The sequence below is a fragment of the Caretta caretta genome, chromosome 13 (assembly GCF_965140235.1).
Source record: "Caretta caretta isolate rCarCar2 chromosome 13, rCarCar1.hap1, whole genome shotgun sequence".
NCBI lineage: Eukaryota > Metazoa > Chordata > Testudines > Cheloniidae > Caretta > Caretta caretta.
The window spans coordinates 35,303,551-35,323,481 of record NC_134218.1 but is presented as its reverse complement, the minus strand read 5'-3'; the positions used below and the strand labels follow the sequence as shown (position 1 = coordinate 35,323,481).

The window sequence follows — 19,931 nt, the reverse complement described above, 5'->3', positions numbered from 1 at the left end:
GCAGAGTGATGGAGCCAGGCAGGCAGGTGCCGTATGGAATCTCTTTATTTACACTGTGAGGGCATCCATCAGTTGGGCCAGCCCTCCCCCGGGACAGACACACCGGCTTAAAGTAGCACTGCACGGGGTGGGGGGCAGAGGGGAAATGGGGGAAGAAGCCTGGGGCTGGATTTAAATAGCTATGTACAGGGGAGTGGTCAGTATGTACAAGCCAGAGCAGCAGGGAGTCCTGGGAAAGGGGGTGAACCCTATTTCCCAGCCCCCCAAAGATCCCTGAAGAACCGAGGCCGGAGACATTCTGCTCTCCCTCCCCGAGGGGGAGGCCAGCACCAGGCTCCCCTCATCACCAACCCTCCAGGCAGATCACCCCCAGTCCTTTCCACCCCACTACCCCATCCCCCTGAGGGTCCCCAACCAAGGGAGCTGGTGCTGGGCCGTGCAGGGAGGGGAGGAGTTAGGGGGCTGAGTTAGGATCACACCCCCCACGTGCGGCAACAGGGGCAGCGCTCTGCTCCCCAGGCTGCAGCGATCAGCCCAGTCGGAGCAGGGGCTGGATGGGAAGGGGTGGCCCTGTGGGGGAGCTCGGAGGCATGCTGGGAAGGCTCAGGGGCCCCATGCGACAGGGGCATTACCCATTGGCTCCCCTGCAGGAATGTGCAAAGAACCAGAGCAGCTGGGGGGGGGGGGGGGGGGGGAAGAGAGCAAACCCAGAGCAGCTTCCCCCCGGGCATCGGGGTGGGGTGGGGGAGGATCAGGGCAGGGGCTGCTCCCCTCCAGCTCTCCCACCCAAATAAAGGTTAGCTTTGGTCCCTAAACAGAGCTAGGGCACAGGCCTTTCCCTTCTAGGGGGTACCGGCTCCCATCTGGCCCCAGGGCAGGGACTGGCTGCTTCAGGGAGGAAGGGAATGGGACATGGGGTCTGTTCCCTCAAGAGAGCACCAGCTCTGATGTGGCCCCAGGGCAGAGGACTGGCTGGTTTGGGGGGCAGGCCTGACAGAGCACAGATCAGTGGGGTGAACAGTGGCCTAAGAGATGAACCCACCATGAAGCAGCAGTGAGCTGAATCCTACTCATCACCCCTGTCCCTGGTGTCAGCTCCCGTCCCCAGTAGGTCCCAGCCCCCCCAGAATGTACTCAATGCCCCCACAGCTGGGGGGCCCCCCTCCCGCCCCACTTCCCTGCAGGCCAAGGGGGTGCTGGGTGTGGCAGTGTCCCCATCAGGATGGATATGGGACCCCCAGTGACTTGGCAGCTATGGGGGCTTCCTTCTTCCCTCTGGCCACCTCATCCTGGGCAGAGAGTCGCTGCTCTGTTACCCAGGGTGTCGGGGCTGGTAGGTGCCAGCTCCACCATCCAGTGTCCCTTGGGTGCGCAGGGTCTCAAGGGTGGAGAGTCCCGTCTCCGTCATCCAGTGTCCCTTGGGTGCGCGGGGTCTCAAGGGTGGAGAGTCCCGTCTCCGTCATCCAGTGTCCCTTGGGTCTGTGAGGTCTCTGTGGTGATGGGTCCCAGCTCCGTCGCCCAGTGTCCGTCGGGTGGGGGTGGTGGGTCCCAGCTCCGTCGCCCAGCGTCCCTCGGGTGCGTGAAGTCTCCTGGGTGGTGGGTCCCAGCTCCATCGCTCAGTGTCCCTTGGGGGCGAAAGGGGGTCCCATCTCCATTGCCCAGTGTCTCTTGGCTGGGGGGCGGGTGTCAGGTCCCATCTCTGTCACTCAGCGTCCCTTGGCTGGGTAGGTCCCAGCTGAGCCACTGTAATCCAACTCCCTCTTGGGTTGGTCCAGACAGAGCTACCATAGTCCAACTGCCCTCTTGGGCTGGTGGGGCCCCTTGCCCTTGATACCACCGCAGCTGCCTCCATTGGTCACGTCCTGTGGGGGTCTCCTGCTCAGGCGGGATGGGAGGGGAGCAGGACCAAGGCGAGGGGCACAGGAGCGGACCAGGGGGCTGGGCAGAAGCTGGCTGAGATGGGCGGGGCTCCCCACAGCAGGGGCCGGGGGCGGCTCAGGAGAAGTTCTGGACGGGATGGCTGACTCGCATACAGGCCCAGTACATGGCCCGGCCCAGACACAGCACAGCCAGGAGAATGACCAGCGCCCAGGAGGCGTAGATCCCACCGTACCGCCGGGCATGCTTCCACGTGCCGAACTGCGCAGAGAGAGACAGCAGTGTCAGGACACCTGGGTTCCAGCCCGGCTCTGCGCGGGGAGGGGGGGGTCTAATGGTTGAGGGGGCAGGGGGGTTGGGATCAGGACTCCTGGGTTCTATGTCCAAAAGACCCTTCCCCACTCAATGCCCCCTTTCTCCCAGGGCAGCACGGCGACTTAGACCGTCCTAAGGCTCCGTCAGCACGGCCCGCTCCCCTGCCCCTGCCCCGGTCACACACTCACCGCTAGGCCTGTGGCAGCTACCGCCACTAGGACACCTAGGAGGAGGCAGCAGATGCATCTCTTCCGGGGGTACCTGCGCCCGATGGAGGAGCTGCGGGGGAGAGAGTCAGAGTCAGACATGGACACCCAGGAGTCCTGGTCCCCTGCCACCTTATTCCCCTCCCAGAGCCAGGGAGAGAACCCAGGAGTCCTGGCCCCCTCCCCTCCCACAGCCAGGGAGAGAAACCAGGAGTCCTGGCCCCCAGCCCCACTCGACCCCATACCCCTCCCCAGAGCTGGGGAGAGAACCCAGAAGGCCTGCCTCTGAGCTCAACCACTCCCCATGGCCTTAGACCCCACACTTCGGCCTCGCTTTCACAGCCCCTTCCACCCCTCAGCCTCCCCAGCCCACATGGGCCCAGCCCCACCCCCAGGACCAGGTCTCTCTCTGTCCTGTAGCTGTGGCCCGGGGCAATGGGTCTCAGGGCAAGAAACTTACACTTTGCGGCAGTGTGGGCAGCGGGCTAAGGTGCGGTCTGTGAACTCTGTCCACTGGAAGAATGAGAACCAGAAAGAAACATACATGAGACACCCAGCCTCCTGCTCTACCCACTATACTCCATGCCCCTCCCACAGCCAGAACTCAGGAAGACACAATGCCCCTCCCACAGCCAGAGCCCAGGAGTCCTGTCTCCCAGCCTCACCGTCTCCTGCTCTAACCACTAGACCCCACTCCCCTCCCAGAGCTGGAATAGAGTCCAGGAGTCCTGGCTCCCAGCTTTCCCTACTCTACCCACTAGACCCAACGCCCCTCCCACAGCCAGAACCCAGGAGTCCTGGTTCCCAGCCCCCGTGCTGAACCCACTACACCCCACACCCCTCCCAGAGCCAGGGACAGAACCCAGGAGTCCTGGCTGCCCCTGCTTACCAGGAAAGTATTCTTGCAGTGTCCACAGATGACCCGCACTCCCACAGGCTGGGGCTCAGGGCTCAGAGGCCCCGGGTGCACTGGGCCCAGGTTAATGATCCTTTTGCTGCAGCAGGTGAGAGAAAGCAACAGGGATGAAACCGGAGCCCTGCCCTGTCCTGGGTACCAAGCCAGGCTGTGACCTAGGGACCGCTGGTGCCAACAGGTAGGGGGCACAGAGTGTGGCCAGGAGGTTACAGGGATCCCCGGGGTCAGATAGCTGCACACTAATTCACCATGTGAGACATTTGCATGGCTGAGAGCGAGAGGATTGTGTCTACACTGGAAGTTGCATTCCTGAAGTTAAGGCCAGTTGGGCACAGACAGGTTTCCTCCCACTCAGGTACCCCGGGAAGCATCACCCAGGCCCAACGTGCCCTCAGTGCCACCCCTCCTCGCTGCCCAGCACGGCTTGGGACCCCCCCCATGGCTCACCAGTAGGGCCGGGGACAGGCAATGCGCTGGGATGTCACCTTGCAGATCAGCAGGCAGTTGCAGGGACATCTCACATACTTCTTCCCCGGGGGGGCATTCTTGATCGGCTGCGGCAGAAACAGAGAGGAGGCATGAGCCTGGGGGGTGCTGGAGGCTAGGACTTCTGGGTTCCACCCCTGGCTCTGGAGGGGGCACAGCAATCTCAGGCCTTTTGCTCCACTTCCCCTGGTCCAAGCCTCGGGGTCTCCCAGCTCCAGCCAGATCCCAAGGGAGTCTTCAGAGCTGAGAATTGCCATTCCAGCTCTACAGAGAGACCATCCCCTGACACCTCGTGCCAGGGGCCGACAGACAACCCCCAAATCCCTCCCATTCCTGGGGGGCCCCTCAGGGACCCCTGCCGGGCTCACTGGAGAGACAGAGACAGGCATATGGTGGGGGAAGAGGGTAGTGGGACCTCACGGGGAGGTGAATGGGAGATCCAGCCCCCCACAGGAAGACTGTGAAATCAGTGGGGCCCAGCTCACCGTGGCCTCGTTGCAGACGCTGCACTTCACCACATGCTGGTGCATCTTGCCCTCCACGTTGATGAGGCTCTGGCAGACGCGGCAGGTGATCATGGGGGTGCTGCCACTGTCGGGGCTGGCCATGGGTGAGTAGGGCGGGGGGTCTTCGCCATGCAGCACAGCTGGGTGCCCATCCAGGAATGGTGGGAAGCCTGGGTGCGGGAACCATAGGCTACAGCCACCTGCAAGTCAGCCTGCCCTAGGCCCCTTAGCCCCACTCTCCTCCCAAAGCTCCTCCCCAGTCCCACCCTCCAGCCATTAGCTCCACCCAACAAACCACATAGCTCCTCCCAGTTCCCTTAGCCCCGCCCACCAAGACCTCCCTGACAGCTGCAGCCCCCTACCGCCCCATCGATCAAGACCCCTAACCCCTCCCCAGAACTTGTAGACCCCACAGCCCTGCCCACTCAGCCTTAGCCCCGCCCACACCGCCCCTCCCCCACGCCCATTAGCCTCTCCCCTGCAAGGTCGTGGGGGCGGGGCCAATCACCATGGGGCGGGGCCGGCTTCTCTGCGGCGGGACCCCCGTAGGGCGGGAGCGGCGCGGAGGGCACGAGCCCGCCAGGCCCGGCCAGGACCCCGCCCGCCCCGGGAGTGCCCGGCTCGCCGAGCTCCGCGGGCAGCAACGGGGAGCGTTCGCCGTCCCCCGACATCGCCGCTTCCCGGCTGCCGTAGCGCCCGTCCCCGGCTCCCCGCAGCAATGTCCTGAGTCACGTGAGAGGGAGACGGCCGCCTATTGGCCAAGAGGCGACCGGGTAGCAGTCATGTGACACCAACATCACGTGAGCTCAAGCCGTTCTCTCATTGACTGGCGGCTGCCAATTGCCAGCACGTGACATCAATGCTCCTCACCCATTGGCTGGATTCGTCACCCTTCTCATGTGACTCGAACTGGGCTCCCTGAATGGCTCGACTAACGGCGCCTTCCCCCACATGATCCCGGGGGCTTCTCTTACTGGCTGGACCTTGGCCATCAGTCCCACATGATGAAAACTCTGATTGGCCAATCGCTCAGCCCGTCGTATCGTCAGCGCTTTCACGCCGTCTGATTGGCTAGAAGCAGCAACTACATCTCGCACGACCCCTCCGGCCCCCGCCCATTGGCTACCGTCGAACTCGCCCGACCCACCAAGCCCCGCCCTCATTAGCTGCTCCGCTCCCGCCTTCCAGGCGCAGTGCGCTTCGTTGGCTGTTTCCCCTGTCAGTTGAGCCGGGCCTCACCCCGTTGGCCATACCCACTCCCTGCCAGGGCCCCTCCCACTGCCTGTCAACGACCCTCCTTATAGCCCCGCCCTCCGCAATCTCCAGGCTCCTTGTCGGGGGAAGGGGGAACTCGGCCTATGGGGCGGGACTGAGCACGCCGGGGGCAGGGGCCACCCCCCGAGCCCTCAGCTTGGCCCCAGCCCCGCTGTAAAAGCCCGCCGTTTACTGCCTGGGAAGCCTGTGGCCGAGCCCCCCGGCCCCAGTGGGGTGCGGGGGCGTTCTGCGGGAGGTCGGGGGGTCGCTCCAGCGCTGGGAGAGGGTGAACAATCGGGGGCGGCGGATGTTACAGTTACATGTATAAGAGAAATCCCCGAATATCGGGAGGTCTGGTCTCTCCTCGACTTCGGGGGGCTGGGAATAGGGGGGCTGGATTAGGGGGTGTCTCTGGCGCCGGGGGGCTGGGAATAGGGGGGCAGGAAAGGGGTGTGTCTGGCGCTGGGGGGCTGGATAGGGGGGTGTCTCTGGCACTGGGGGGCTGGATTGGGGGGTGTCTCTGGTGCTGGGGGGCTGGAATGGAGATATCTCTGGTGCTGGGGGGATAGGAGTACGGGGTCTGGAAAGGGGGGTGTCTGGCGCTGGGGGACTGGGAGTAGGGGGGCTGGATTGGGGGGTGTCTCTGGTGCTGGGGGGCTAGGAATAGTGGGGCTGGAATGGAGATATCTCTGGTGCTGGGGGGATAGGAGTACGGGGTCTGGAAAGGGGTGTTTCTGGTGCTGCGGGGATGGGAGTAGGGGGCCTGGAAAGGGGGGTGTCTCTGGCGCCGGGGGGCTGGATTGGGGGGGTGTCTGCTGCCGGCCAGCTGGGAGTAGTGGGGTTGGATTGCGGGGTGTCTCTGGCGTCGGGAGGCTGGGAATGGGGAGGGGCTAGAATTATGGGGTCTCCCCCGATGCTGGGGGGCTGGAATGGGGGGGTCTCCTCTGGGCACTGAGGGGCTAGGAATGGTGGGGCAGTAGGGGGGGAATCTCCCCTGATGCTGGAGTGCTGGAAAGGGGGGTGTCTCTGGCGCTGAGGGGCTAGAATAAGGGATCTCCCCTGGGCGCTGGGAATGGGGGGCTAAAATGGGGGTCTCTCCCCGGTGCTGGGGGACTGGGTGGGGGGGGGGTCTCCCCGGCTGCTGGCTGGCGGGCGGGGTGGGGGGCTCTGCCGGAGCGGGGCAGAGAGCGGGGCTGCGGCTGGCGGGGCCGGGCTGGGGGCGGGGCGAAGCAGGCGGAGTCACCCGGGCCCGGCCGCGCCCGGCTCAGCATCGCCCGGACCCGCCATGGAGCCGGCAGCGTCTGAGGAGCGCAGGTGTGCGCGGGGGGAGGGGCGGACTCCTGGGTCCTCTCCAGGAGGGCTGGAACTAGGACTCCTGGGTCCCATCCCCAGTGATGGGAGGGGAGTGCTGTCTAGTGGTTACGGGGGGGGGGGAGCAGGTCGCCTGGGATCTCTGTCACTGATGCCCTGAGGGGGTGTCTTGGCGCTGTGGGGTGTGCCGGGCAGTCTGGGGGAGCCTTAATTAGCCCTGGCACTGACAGCGGCTGGCACTGGGGCCAGGACCCCAGGGAGGGTCTGAGGTGATCCTCTAGTGCAGGGGTTCTCAAACTGAGGGTCGGGACCCCTGAGGGGGTCGTGAGGTGATTATATCGGCGGTCGCCAGCTGTCAACCTCCACCCCAAACCCTGCTTTGCCTCCTGCATTTATAATGGTGTGAAATATATACAAAGGTGTTTTTAATTTATAAGGGGGGTCGCACTCAGAGGCTTCCTATGGGAAAGGGGTCACCAGTAAAAAAGTTTGAGAACCACTGCTCTAGGGCAAATGGTCTGCCTGGGGAGAGAGCCCCCTGATGTGCCCCCTGCTGCACCCCCCAGCCCAGTGCCCCCTGCTGTGCCCTCACAGCCCAACACCCTCTGCTGTGCCCCCCCACTGCCCAGCGCCCCCGCTGTACTCCCCTGGCTGCGGCCCCCCAGCCCAGCACCCTTGTTGTGCCCCCTGCTATATCCCCCCGTTGCCCAGCGCCCCCTGCTGTACTCCCCCTGCAGCCCAGGGCCCCTAGCTGTGCGGAGCCCTGCACAGTGACCCCAGCCTGGTGCAATAGGGCTAGTTCTGACCCACTCGTAATGGGTGAGGGGCCATCTGCTCCTGCAGGGAATGTGAGACTCTCCCTAACCCCTTAATGCCCTGCTGGCGGTGGGGTGGGGGGGAATTGGCTGGCTCAGGGGGGCGGGGAATGAGGCATGGGGCTGTTCCAGTCCAGGGGGTGCTGGCTCTGATCCAGCCACTGGCAGCTGCAAGGAGAGTTTACTGGTGCCCCTCAGTCCCAACCCACGGCGCCCTGCTATTCCACCCCTTGCTAAGACCAGATTCTCATGTTTATGGCGCCTCCAGGCTCCCCCAGCACCCGGATGAGTCAAAGCCGCCTGACCCAAACAGCCAGCTTGACACATTTCCCTCCAAAACCCAGTGTATGACTCAATTGTGGGGGAGTAGGAGGGGGACCGGCAGGAATCGGGGCAGAGACGTCTCTCTATTCCGGGAAACCACCGCCCAGATGGCAGCCTGCCAGCGCAGGGCCCTGCAGAATAATGGCTGAGGGGGGACCGGCAGGGATCGGGGTAGAGACGTCTCTCTTTTCTGGGAAACCACCGCCCAGGTGGTGCCCTGCTAGCGCCCGGTCCTGCGGAGTAATGGGCCCCTGGGGCAGCCACTTCCCCTTCAGTGGCCTGAGCTGACCCTGCTCCCCGCCCCTCCCCACATACCCCTTAGTTAACGATCAACAGGCCAGGGAGCAATCCCAGGCCAGCCTGCCTGACTGTGCAGGTTGCCTACCCCCAGCACCCTTCTCCACCCTCCAGTGACAGGAGATCAGGCCCCGGCTATCTCCCGGACTAGTGGGGGCTGCGGGTTTGGAGTGAGGGGCACCGGCAAAGCTGGGGTGGGGGGAGATTTCCACGCTAGCCCACGCAGGGTGGATGGTGCTGGTAAAGTGCCGTGTCCTGCCAGGCTGGGGCCCTTCTCCTAGGGACAAAGAGGAGGCAGGTCCCTGCGGGACCAGCTCAGGAGCCTGGCAGCTCAGAGGTCCCTGCCCTCGCCCTGGCCTCCCTGGGGTTGGCGCCTCGCCCATCCTCTGGCCCTGTCTCTTCCCCTTGCTCTGCAATTCCGTCCTGCCCTACCGTGGCCACTGCTCCCACCCTGGTGTTCTCCCTCTGGCCCAGCCCGGCTCCAGCCCCCTGTACCCCTGCAGCTCTGCACCGCGCTCCCGCCCCATGTCAGCCCCTGCCAGGCCGCTGAGATGGGCTGGGAGCTGGATGAGTGTGTGTGTGTGTCCCTGTGTCCTTGCGCCCCCTGCTGGAGGAGATAGGCCCTGCTGTGTGTGTATATATGTGTGAGTGAGTATGTGTGTGTCCCTGCACCCCTGCTGGAGGGGATCGGCCCTGCTGTGTGTGTGTGTGTGTGTGTCCTTGCGCCCCCTACTGGAGGGATTCAGCCCTACTCTCTGTGTGTGTGGCTGCACCCCTGCTGGAGGTTATCAACCCTGCTGTGTATGTATATATGTGTGAATGAGTGTGTGTGTGTCCCTGCACCCCCTGCTGGAGGGGATCGGACTTGCTCTGTGTGTGTGTGTGTGTGTGTGTGTATATCCCTGCGCCCCCTGCTGGAGGGGATTGGCCCTGCAGTGTAAACACATGACTCGTTTTAACTCTCTTGCGTCTCTCTCCCCCAGCAGGTACACGTATGAGCAGCACAAGGAAACAGCCGAATGGCTGCTAGATCACACCAAGCACCGGCCTAGCTTGGCCATTATCTGTGGCTCTGGCCTTGGGGGCCTGGCTGACCTGGTGAAGGATCCAATGGTTTTTAACTACACGGACATTCCCAACTTTCCCCAGAGCACAGGTACCCGGTGAGGGGCAGCTATATTGTACAATGGGCACAAGGGGCAGAAGAGGGTGCGGGAGGGGAAAGGGCCGCTATACTGTATAATGGGCAATATGGGGCGAGGGACAGGGGGGTGCAGAGGGCGAGTGGTGGGGGCGGGGGTGCAGCGGGCGAGGGGGTGCAGAGCGTGAGGGGCAGGGGGTGCAGAGGCGAGGCAGGACCTACACTGTGTAAGATGCCCTGGGGCCGGCGTTTAACCCTTTCCCGTCTCTGGCAGTGGCAGGCCATGCTGGGAAGCTGGTGTTCGGGATGCTGGCGGGGGTAAGCTGCGTGGTGATGAAGGGCCGGTTCCACATGTATGAGGGGTACCCACTGTGGAAGGTGAGTGGCTCCTTGTGGGGAAGGTGGTGTGGGGGGAGCCCAGGGCTGGGCTAGCAGGGGGCTGTGGGTCGGTAGTGAGGGGCACAGGGGAATGGGGGTCTGTGGTTTGGGAGTCAGGGGGGAGGGGAGGGGGTTGCGATTTGGGAATGAGGGGCATGGTGGGAGGGGAGCTGCGAGTCGGCAGTGAGGGACACAGGGGGGCTGCGGTTCAGGAGTGAGGGGCATGGGGGGACGGGAGGGGGGCTGTGGTTCGGGATTGCGGGGCATGGGGGGAGGGGAGGGGAGCTGAGCTGCGGTTCGGGAGTGAGGGCTGGCCTTTGACCAGGGCGATAAGGGCAACTGCCCAAGGCGACGGTGCTGATGGGGGCGCATTTGATAGGTCCCTTGTGACTTTACCTGTGGCCAGCCAGCTGGGCTTAAGGAGGGGAAGCCCTACTGCCAGCCCAGCCAGGGTGGGCGGGGAGAGAGAGAAAAACACACACATCCAAGCTGCAGCTTGAGGCACTCACTCACCCAGAGGAGCAGGAGCAGGGGTGGGTGCCCGGTGGGGTCCCCCCACTCTCCTGGCACAGGGGGCCCCCTGTAGACACCATGGGCAGGCTGTGCTGGGTCCTGCCTGATGTCGGGGGTGGGGGGATGGTGTTGAAGGAGGAGTGTGTGTGCAGCTTGTCTCTGTGTGTTCTGGCTGACTGGGGGCTTGCAGCAGTCCAGCTCTCTGGTTGTGCTTTAGTGTAGAGCAGGCCAGGGTCCACCCCCCCTTCTCTTCCCCTTCCCCACTAAGAGTCCCACTTGTCCAGGGAAGGGCTTGCTCTTTCCCCTGGCATTGCCCGCAGGACTGGAGCGCATATTTAGCTCCACACAGTGAGCACCACGAGGGGCGCTGCTGCAGCCTGCCTGCTCCCATCCCATCCCTTCGCTGCAGAGAGCTGACACATGGGGGGGCATGCGCGGGGTCATGTTACCCCTCCTCCCCAGTTTTCTGCCAGGATTTGTCTGCTGATCTCTCCCTCCCCTGCTTGCTGGAGGCACCGGGGAGCAGTAGGGAGGAAGGGCTGCTGCTTCAGCTCTGCAGGGAGAGGTTAGGTATGGGAGGGAGGAGGGAACAGTTGTTTTCCCATAGGGGACCTGAGGGCAAGGGGGAAGGCTGGGCTGCCTGGGGAGAGCGCTGTATGACACTCCAGCTGATGGAGAGGGACCTTTAAATTGTGCCCTCTCCCCCCTGTCAGCAGCTGAAGGTCCTGTCCTCCCTGCTCCCCTGGTTCAGAGGCTTCACTTTCTTGGTCCCAGGGGGGCTGCTGCCTCCCCAGAGTCAGGCAGGGAGGTGCATAGGAGATAAATGAGTGTGACACTGAGATCAACGCCCCCATGTGCCTCCTCCCCTACCCCCAACCTGAACAGGAGTGGGTATGGGAATCACAGTGGGTGGTGTCTGCCTGCCTGCTGTGACCTCCTTGAAACCCATTTACCTTTCATTCAATCCCTGATTGCTTACCCATACCCTCAGGCTTTCTTTTTTCAACAGTTTCTGTTTCCACTACAAGTTGTACTTAACAGTATACTGAAATTCCTTGGGGCAGGGCCTGGTCTAAACTGTTGAGCACAATGTTGTGTACATTTCAATGCTGCATCAAGATTAAGAATAAGGAAACTCCTTTCTTTACTCCCATCTTAATCCCATATCCTGCAAACCTAATTCATCCTCTGGAAGTCACGGGTTCCTGCTGTTAGTGTGAGGATGGAACTGAGGATAATGTGTGATAGCCCACAAAAGCTTAAGCTCAAATAAATTTGTTAGTCTCTAAAATGTCACAAGGACTCCTCCTTGTTTTTGCTGATACAGACTAACACGGCTACCACTCTGAAACCTGTGTGGTGGTTGTGATTTACAGTTTCAATCAGGCGTTTAAGCTGAGAGAGAACTCTAGTGGGGATAGGTTTCAGCAGGGTAGCTGTGTAAGGCTGTGTCTGCATTCCACTTTCAGTGCTAAAACTTTTGTCATTCAGGGGTGTGAAAAAACATTCAGGGGTGTGAAAAGTTTTAGCACTGAAAAGCGCCAGTATAGACAACGCTTTATCACCGGGAGCCGCACTCCTGGTGATAAAGCTACCATCGCACTCCCGCGATAAAGCGTGTCTGTACTGCCCACGGCACAGCGTGGGGGCACTGCTGCGTAACGTGGGTAGTGTAGACATACCCTTAGTCTGTATCAGCAAAAACGATGAGCATCCTTGTGGCACCTTAGAGACTAACAAATTTATTTGGGCATAAGCTTTTGTGGGCTAAAACCCACTTCATCAGATGCATGGAGTGGTAAATACAGTAAGCAGGTATAAATATACAGCATATGAAAAGATGGGAGTTACCTTACCAAGTGTGGGGGGTCAGTGCTAACGAGACCAATGCAATCAAGGTGGACATCGCCCGTTCCCAACAGTTGACAAGAAGGGGTGAGTATCAACAGAGGGAAATTATTTTTTGTAGTGACCCAGTCACTCCCAGTCTTTATTCAGGCCTAATTTGATGGTGTCAAGTTTGCAAATTAATTCCAGTTCTGCAGTTTCTCATTGAAGTCTGTTTTGGAAGTTTTTTTGTTGAAGAATGGCTACTTTTAAGTCTATTATTAAGTGTCCAGGGAGATTGAAGTGCTCTCCTACTGGGTTTTGAATGTTACAATTCTTGATGTCTGATTTGTGTCCATTTATTCTTTTGCGTAGAGTCTGTCCAATCTGGCTAACGTACATGGCAGAGGGGCATTGCTGGCACATGATGGCATATATCACATTAATAGATGTGCAGGTGAATGAGCCCCTGATAGTGTGGCTGATGTGGTTAGGTCCTATGATGGTCCCTTGAATAGATATGCGAACAGAGTTGGCAACGGGGTTTGTTGCACGGATTGGTTCCTGGGTTAGTGTTTCTGTTGTGTGGTGTGTAGTTGCTGGTGAGTATTTGCTTCAAGTTGGGGGGCTGTCTGTAAGCGAGGACTGGCCTGTCTACCAAGGTCTGTGAGAGTGAGGGATCGTCCTTCAGGATAGGTTGTAGATCCTTGATGATGCACTGGAGAGGTTTTAGTTGCGGGCTGTAGGTGATGTCTAGTGGTGTTCTGTTACTTTCTTTATTGGGCCTGTCCTGTAGTAGGTGACCCTTCTGACTCTGTCAATCTGTTTCCACACTTCCCCAGGTAGGTATTGTAGTTTTAAGAATGCATGATAGAGATCCTGTAGGTGTTTGTCTCTGTTTGAGGGATTGGAGCAAATGCGGTTGTATCTTAGGGCTTGGCTGTAGACAATGGATCATGTGATGTGGTTTGGATGAAAGCTGGAGGCATGTAGGTAAGTACAGCGGTCAGTAGGTTTCCGGTATAGGGTGGTGTTTGTGTGACCATCGCTTATTTGTACTGTAGTGTCCAGAAAGTGGATCTCTTGTGTGGACTGGTCCAGGCTGAGGTTGATGGTGGGGTGGAAATTGTTGAAATCCTGGTGGAATTCCTCAAGGGCCTCCTTCCCGTGGGTCCATATGATGTCATCAATGTAGTGCAAATAGAGTAGGGGCGCTAGGGGACGAGAGCTGAGGAAGCGTTGTTCTAAGTCAGCCATAAAAATGTTGGCATACTGTGGGGCCATGCGGGTACCCACAGCAGTGCCGCTGACTTGAAGGTATAAATCATCCCCAAATCTGAAATGGTTCTGGGTGAGGACAAAGTCACAAAGCTCAGCTACCAGGTTTGCTGTGACATTATCGGGGATACTGTTCCTGACAGCTTGTAGACTGGGAGTGGCTGGATCACTACAAAAAATAATTTTCCCTCTGTTGATACTCACACCTTCTTGTCAACTGTTGGGAATGGGTCACATCCACCCTAATTGAATTGGCCTCGTTAGCACTCACCCCGCATTTGGTAAGGCAACTCCCATCTTTTCATGTGCTGTATATTTATACCTGCCCACTGTATTTTTCACTCCATGCATCTGAGAAAGTGGGTTATAGCCCACGAAAGCTTATGCGCAAATAAATTTGTTAGTCCTTGTGGCACCTGAGAGACTAACAGATGTATTTGGGCATAAGTGTTTCCCATTCCCCCCCCCCTCCCCCCGCCCACACACACACACTTCAACTCTGCTGCTCTGGCTTATAAATAGGCTTGGTAGAATGCACTTTTTATTTTTTTATAACGTTGATGTGTAATATAAACTTTATTTTTAAGCTTTTTTGTCTTTTTATAGTTTGTAATTTTCACAGTTGTGGGAAATTATCGGGGGCAGGTCAGATAACTTTTTAATAACAGTAGAACTTGAGATTCAAAGAGTTCAGGCTTTAAAGCTGTTAAAACACAGAGAGACAAGGTGGCTGAGGTAATATCTTTGTTTGGACCAACTTTGGTTGGTGAAAGAGAGAAGCCCTTTTGAGCTTCACAGACCTGGAGAAGAGCTCTGTGGGGTTTGAAATCTTGTCTCTTTCACCAGCTGAAGTCAGTCCAATTAAAGATATTACCTCACCCACCTTGTGGCTCTCATATCCAGGTGCCAACATGACTACAACAAAACAGCAAAACCCACTAAGTGTCAGTATCACATGTCAAAATATACAAAATAACTATCCGAAAACCAGAAAGGATTTGTTGATTTAACTATTCATTCACTAGTCCATTTGTAACAAGCCCAATTCAGAAGTTTAGATCACTGAATTTTGACTCTAACAAGTTTTCAAGCAGCATTTTTCTTGCTTTCCCTATTTGTAAATTTATTACTGATGGAAATATTTGTGTGTGTACAGTGAAATCAACAGCTAATTTCTAAGTTATCCGCAAAAAAACCGTAGAGTTTTCACTACAGCCCCACCCCCCAACACGCTGTCGTGAAAGTACTACATCCTTAAACTCATGGGGCACCAAAATATAAATTCACCTAGGGTGCCATTTTCCTTACGGCCGGCCCTGAGGGACACAGGGGGCTGCAGTTCAGAAGTGAGGGGCATGGGGGAAGGGAAAGGGAGCTGCAGTTCAGGAGTGAGGGACACGCGGGGGCTGTGGTTCAGGAGTGAGGGGCATGGGAGGAGGGAAGGGGGGCTGCGATTCAGGAATGGGGGGCATGGGGAAAGGGGAGAGGAGGGGGGCTGCGGGTTGGGGGTGAGGGGCACCAGCAGAGCTGTATTGGGGTACCCAGGGCTGGGTAGCGTCTGGCATTGGATGCCCCTCCCCCCCTACAGGTGACGTTCCCGGTGCGGATCTTCCGCCTGCTGGGCGCAGGGACCCTGATTGTCACCAACGCGGCTGGTGGCCTCAACCGCGGGTATCAGGTGGGTGACATCATGGTGATCCGGGACCACATCAACATGCCCGGACTGGCAGGCACCAACCCGCTGAGCGGCCCCTATGATGAGAGGTAGGAGCTGCCCCTCCCACCCCCCCCGCTGGGCACCCTGCACCTCCCGTCCCTGCCCCCCGTGCTGCTCTGCCCCCCCGCTGCCCTGCACTGCCAGGCACCCGGCCCCCTCCTGCTGCCCTGGGCACCCAGTGCCCTCCCTCCCTGCTGCCCCCTACCCCCCAGTATTTTCCTACAGCTCCTCCCTTGCCATGGCCAGTAGTGGCAGCAGTGTAAAGCCCGGGAAATGGGTGGGCGCCCCTGGGTGGGGACAGGACCCTGAGTCCTGGCCAGAGCCCAGCACAAGGGACCCCAGGGCCATTCCCTGCTCTGGGAAGGGATGGGGGTGCGCCTCCGTCTCCTTCCCCCCCACGAGCTCTCTCCCCTCCCCTGCCTGCATAGGTTCGGGCCCCGCTTCCCAGCCATGTCGGACTCCTACGACGAGCAGCTACGGGGCCTGGCGCTGGCAGTGGGCAGGGAGCTGGGCTATGGCCCCAGCCTGCATGAGGGTGTCTACTGCACCGTGGGGGGGCCCAACTACGAGACCATCGCTGAGTGCCGCTTCCTGCAGCAGCTTGGGGCCGATGCCGTAGGTGAGCCGAGGGAGGGCAGTGGAAAGGAGGAGGGAATGGGGAGGGACAGGAAGGAAGGAACAGGGCAGAGGAGGGAACAGGGAGGGAGGGAAGGAAGGGAATGGGGCAGAGGAAGGAACAGGGAGGGAGGGACGGGAAGGAATGGGGCAGCATAGGGAACAGGGAGGGAGGGAAAGAAGGGAGGGAGGAAGGACGGGACAGAGGAGGGAACGGGGAGGGAAGGAACAGGGAGGGAGGTAGCAAAGGAAGGGATAGGAGGGAGGAGAGGGAGGGAAAGAGGCAAACAGAGCTTAGGAGGGAACGGGAAGGGCAAGCAGCTGCGGGCGGGGGCTGGGCATCGCCGGCTCTCTGTCGCCCCCTGCAGACTGACACAGGCTCTGCCCCCAGGGATGAGCACGGTGCCCGAGGTGCTTGTGGCCCGGCACTGCGGCCTGCGCGTCTTCGGCTTCTCTCTGATCACCAACAAGGCAGTGCTGGAGTACGGGACCCGGGAGAAGGCCAACCATGCCGAGGTGCTGGAGGCCGGGCGCCAAGCTGCTCTCAAGCTGGAGCGCCTGGTCTCCATGCTGGTGGAGCGCATGAAGGGCAATGGCCTGGTGTAGCCGGCCGGGGGAGGGGCCCCTCCCCTGGCACCTGCCTCCACTGCAAACTGCTGCCCTGCCCGCTCCCCCACGGCTTGCTCTGCCAGCCTGCTCCCCACTCTTGATTTTTGTGGCCGCTGCTCCCAGCTCCCATGTACGCTGATCCCAGCTCAGAGCCCCCCTCAGGCAGCCCCTGACCCCATCCCTTCCCCCATGGGGGGGCGTCCGAGCCTGGTGTCCTGTGGTGCTCACAGCGTGGCTGCTGGAGTCCCGCAGACCATGGGATGCCTGCCCAAGCCCATGTCTCAGCTCCAACCCCCACTAATGCCCCCCTCCAGGGATGCAGCCTGGGATGCTCCACCCGAAAGCACCTGCCTCAATTGCTGGTGCTACTGGGGAGTGTCACCTGGCTAGTGACCCCACAAAAGACCCTGCATTCGGCCGCGTAGACTGAGATATGGCGAACGCCACTCTTAAATCCCCTGGGCGGTTCGCCTGAGCCTGTGCCGCCTGCTCACAGGCGGGGGAACGTCTCGGGGGTGTTATCCGAACCCCCTTTCTCACAGCTGGGAAGGGACCAACCCTCGGCTCAGCGCCGAGGAGGCGGGGATGGCTGCCCAACCCTGTCCAGGCACCAAGCCATGTTTGGTGCAGGCAGGAGCCGGCCCCCTCTTCACATTCCCACGTTGGACCATTCTGGCTCTTCTGCAGTGATGTGTTTTGTTACCAATGCTCAGTTTGCAGCTGGGATGATTGAGAGCTGCCACAGAAATGGGGAGCCCCCAGTGAACTGGGGGTTTGGCTCCCCTCCACACCAGGCGGCTCTGCCCCTCCCTGCCCTGCTGCATTTTATCATAGGACCACTCCACGGCTGCACCTTGCTAACAATACAGCAATGACAGAACAAGGGGGTCTCACGGCTCAGTTTCTTTGAAAGCATTTTGAGGCGGGCTGATGTGTTGTCTTGTAGGGGCGGGGCTTGGCTTGTGAGGGGTGTGGTCTATTTCTGCATCCCTTCCTGTCTTTCCCCCACTCCACAGTGACCCTCCACCACTGTATACTGGAGGGAGGGGTTGAGTCTTTGGCCGGTTAGTGCCAGTTGCGACAGTGCTGGGCCGCCTGCCCCCTTGGCTACTGTTGGGTGAAACCCCCTGAGTGGGGTCCTCCAGAATCCGGGCTGGCGGGGGGAAGGCCCTATCGCCAATCAGCTGTCACATGACATCCCCCATCTCTGTCCCCCAAGTTACCTGTCCATCCATCCCCATGTGAACCCCTTTAGCCCTCCCCTCTGAGTATCTGAACTCCTTGGGCCACTCCCAGTCTGGGCAGGAGTCATGGCAGGAGTCATGGCTGGATTAATGGGAGCGTTGTGTGGCAGACAGGGTTGGACAAACCACCATCAGGACTGGTCTAGGGTCACTTGGCCCTGCCTCAGTGCAGGGGCTGGACTAGATACCGTGCGAGGTCCCTTCCAGCCCGCTGTGTCTGTGATTACAAGACCCCAGCCAGCCCCCTCTGAGAGTATCTGAACCCCTCTCATCTCCTTTGACCCACCCCGTGCACATCCTCTCTCGGCGCATGGACCCAGCAGCTCCTGCCACTGAGTGGGTGGACCCAGCTCTCTCCAGCTCAGCAGAGCACCCCACGTCCTACGCCAGAAGGGCCTGACTGCAAACCCCAGGTGCTTTTGGTGCTCTTTGCCCAGTGGACCCACGTCATTTAGCTGCTGGGTCCTCGAATCCTGCCCTGCGGAGCCTGGCAGATCTGGTCCTGAACCCCTCACGGATTTTCCCTTGCCTTACTAAAGGAGTCCTGGATGGGAACCAAACCAGGCTGACCCAGGCCCCTTGGCCAGCCCCGTTCTGGCCAGGCCTGTCCCTGGGGTGGGGAGTGGGGAGTGGCTATCCCCTGGGGTTGCATCCTGGCTCGGCACCCGGTCCTGGGGACAACGACCTTGGCCGAGTAGGCGGAAGAGAGACAGTCATGGGGAGAGGGCTGGCGGGCGCTGAGGAGAGCTTGGCATGATAAAGCGTCAGCCAAGACCGGGTATTTGGGTGCTTGGATGGGGCTGCCACGATGCAGCCAAGCCCATCGCGCTGGGGAACTGCCCGCCTGGATCGGTCCCCACGGCCCCTCTGGGAGAGTGCTAGCCAAGTCAGGGGAAGGCACTGGCCCACTGCGGTAGCAGATGAGGGACAAGCTGTCCTCACAAGAGGCCTCCGGCTGGTCTCTCCAGTTCCTTATGGGCCTGGTTCGAGCTGTGCTCTGAAACCCCCGGCCCGAAGGGTTTCCAAAGGCAGTGGGGGCACCATGCCCAGCCCCCAGTGTCAGCAGAATTTCAGTCCCTTTCTCAGGCGACTGGGTTTGTTTCCCAGAACTGAGAGAGTCAAAGAGGCCCAGGAGCCACTGGCTGCTCCACTCCTCTCTGTGGCCCACTGTGACTGACCCCAGGCCCAGCCACCCTATGAGGGTGGCCCAACCTGGGACCGCGCCATGACTTGCTCCCTTGCTCCGCAGTGGAGCTGTGGGTCTGATACAGGTCCCTCACATATGTCTCAGGGGCCTCCAGGCAGAGGAAATCTTTCCTGGCGTTAATGACCTCTGGGAGGGCTTTAGGGTCCTGGTGGGAATGGGCCTGCCAATTAGCTCTGCCTCAGTGCCCATCAGGGGCTGATGAAGAAAGCGTGGTTCGTTCATGTCTATCGGGGGGCAGAGGGAAGAAGGGAGCTCTTTAGCTCCACTAATAACCTCCCTGGGCATCAGCCTAGCTGGAAAAATATTAGACTGACTGGCACTGAGCCAAGATGGGGCAGAAGGAGCCAGTGCATAAGCCAGTGGGGCGATTGGCCCAGGAGCGTGGCAGTGGGGCAGCCAGGATGGGACTGGCAAGGGGCCTCTAAACCCCCGACTGCCAGGCCGCTCAGGGATCTCAGCCACGAGCCCTCCCCTGGAGTTTGGCGCCAGCTCAGCCTCAGCAGGCAGGGAGAGATGCCCCCTGGGCACCCAGTGGCTTGGGCACGCTATGGGGGCCATGTGAAACCTGATTCCAGGGCTCTGGTTTAGAGCAGAGATGCTCAGGTGGGTTTCCCACCTCCCGGGATTACATAGGAGGCCGGCATGATGGGGTGCGCTCCCCATGCCGGCTGTGAGAGCACAGAGGTGGGCCAGGCAATAAATTGGGACAATTCAGGGTGGAAGGAAAAGCCCTAATTAGCACAGCTGAGCAGGGGTGGGCTGGGCTAGTCTAAACCCAGGGAGCTGGCAGCAGCAAAGGCTGCTAGGAGAAAGTTGGCGTAGTAGAGAGGGCAGGAGGGAACGCTGGGAGTATGGGGGATCCTGGGGGTCTGGCCTGGAGGGAGGAAGAAGAGAGCTTGTGGGAAGCAGCAAGGTTGGGGACTGAGCAGACCTTGGCTGCGTGTTGCAGAGTACTTGGGCTGGAACCCTGAGTAGTGGGTGGGCCCAGGTTCCCCTACCGCTAGTGAGTAAGGGGCACTGGTGGAGCAGTGAACGGGGTTGCTGCAGGAGTGACCGGGTCAAGGCACCAGGTGTGAGGCTGGCCGGCTGCCCCT

The 19,931-nt window shown here is 60.1% G+C and overlaps 2 protein-coding genes across 5 annotated transcripts; one reads left to right on the top strand and one right to left on the bottom strand.

The window, feature by feature from the left end:
• Positions 1–27: 27 nt before the first annotated feature.
• Positions 28–5,045, bottom strand: PIP4P1 (phosphatidylinositol-4,5-bisphosphate 4-phosphatase 1). 2 transcript variants are annotated; one of them, XM_048819430.2, is made up of 7 exons: positions 4,816–5,045; positions 4,287–4,477; positions 3,763–3,869; positions 3,289–3,394; positions 2,860–2,912; positions 2,382–2,472; positions 28–1,625 (listed from the first exon to the last, which is right to left on the bottom strand). In XM_048819430.2, the coding sequence occupies exons 1-7, from the start codon at positions 4,976–4,978 to the stop codon at positions 1,617–1,619; spliced, it is 720 nt and encodes a 239-aa protein (XP_048675387.1). In that variant the 5' UTR covers positions 4,979–5,045; the 3' UTR covers positions 28–1,616. The 2 variants fall into 2 exon arrangements, with proteins under 2 accessions (XP_048675387.1, XP_048675386.1); XM_048819429.2 differs by having other exon boundaries at positions 28–2,139; positions 4,816–5,044.
• Positions 5,046–5,650: 605 nt separating this feature from the next.
• PNP (purine nucleoside phosphorylase) lies at positions 5,651–17,269 on the top strand. Of its 3 annotated transcripts, none has more exons than XM_075118892.1 (6): positions 5,651–5,912; positions 9,292–9,464; positions 9,724–9,827; positions 15,034–15,209; positions 15,591–15,781; positions 16,169–17,269. In XM_075118892.1, the coding sequence occupies exons 2-6, from the start codon at positions 9,419–9,421 to the stop codon at positions 16,381–16,383; spliced, it is 732 nt and encodes a 243-aa protein (XP_074974993.1). In that variant the 5' UTR covers positions 5,651–5,912; positions 9,292–9,418; the 3' UTR covers positions 16,384–17,269. The 3 variants fall into 3 exon arrangements, with proteins under 3 accessions (XP_074974993.1, XP_048675384.2, XP_048675385.2); XM_048819427.2 differs by lacking the exon at positions 5,651–5,912 and adding an exon at positions 6,766–6,875; XM_048819428.2 differs by lacking the exon at positions 5,651–5,912 and adding an exon at positions 6,768–6,875 and having other exon boundaries at positions 9,295–9,464.
• Positions 17,270–19,931: the final 2,662 nt, after the last annotated feature.

Coding starts and splice junctions, on each gene's coding strand:
- PIP4P1 (XM_048819429.2), bottom strand. CDS start 4,978: ATGTCGGGGGACGGCGAACGCTCCCCGTTGCTGCCCGCGGAGCTCGGC. Junction 3,395..3,762: donor GCCTGTCCCCGGCCCTACTG/GTGAGCCATGGG, acceptor CACCTGCTGCAG/CAAAAGGATCATTAACCTGG. Junction 2,473..2,859: donor TGCCCACACTGCCGCAAAGT/GTAAGTTTCTTG, acceptor TCTCCCCCGCAG/CTCCTCCATCGGGCGCAGGT.
- PNP (XM_048819427.2), top strand. CDS start 6,847: ATGGAGCCGGCAGCGTCTGAGGAGCGCAG. Junction 9,828..15,033: donor AGGGGTACCCACTGTGGAAG/GTGAGTGGCTCC, acceptor CCCCCCCTACAG/GTGACGTTCCCGGTGCGGAT. Junction 15,210..15,590: donor AGCGGCCCCTATGATGAGAG/GTAGGAGCTGCC, acceptor CTGCCTGCATAG/GTTCGGGCCCCGCTTCCCAG.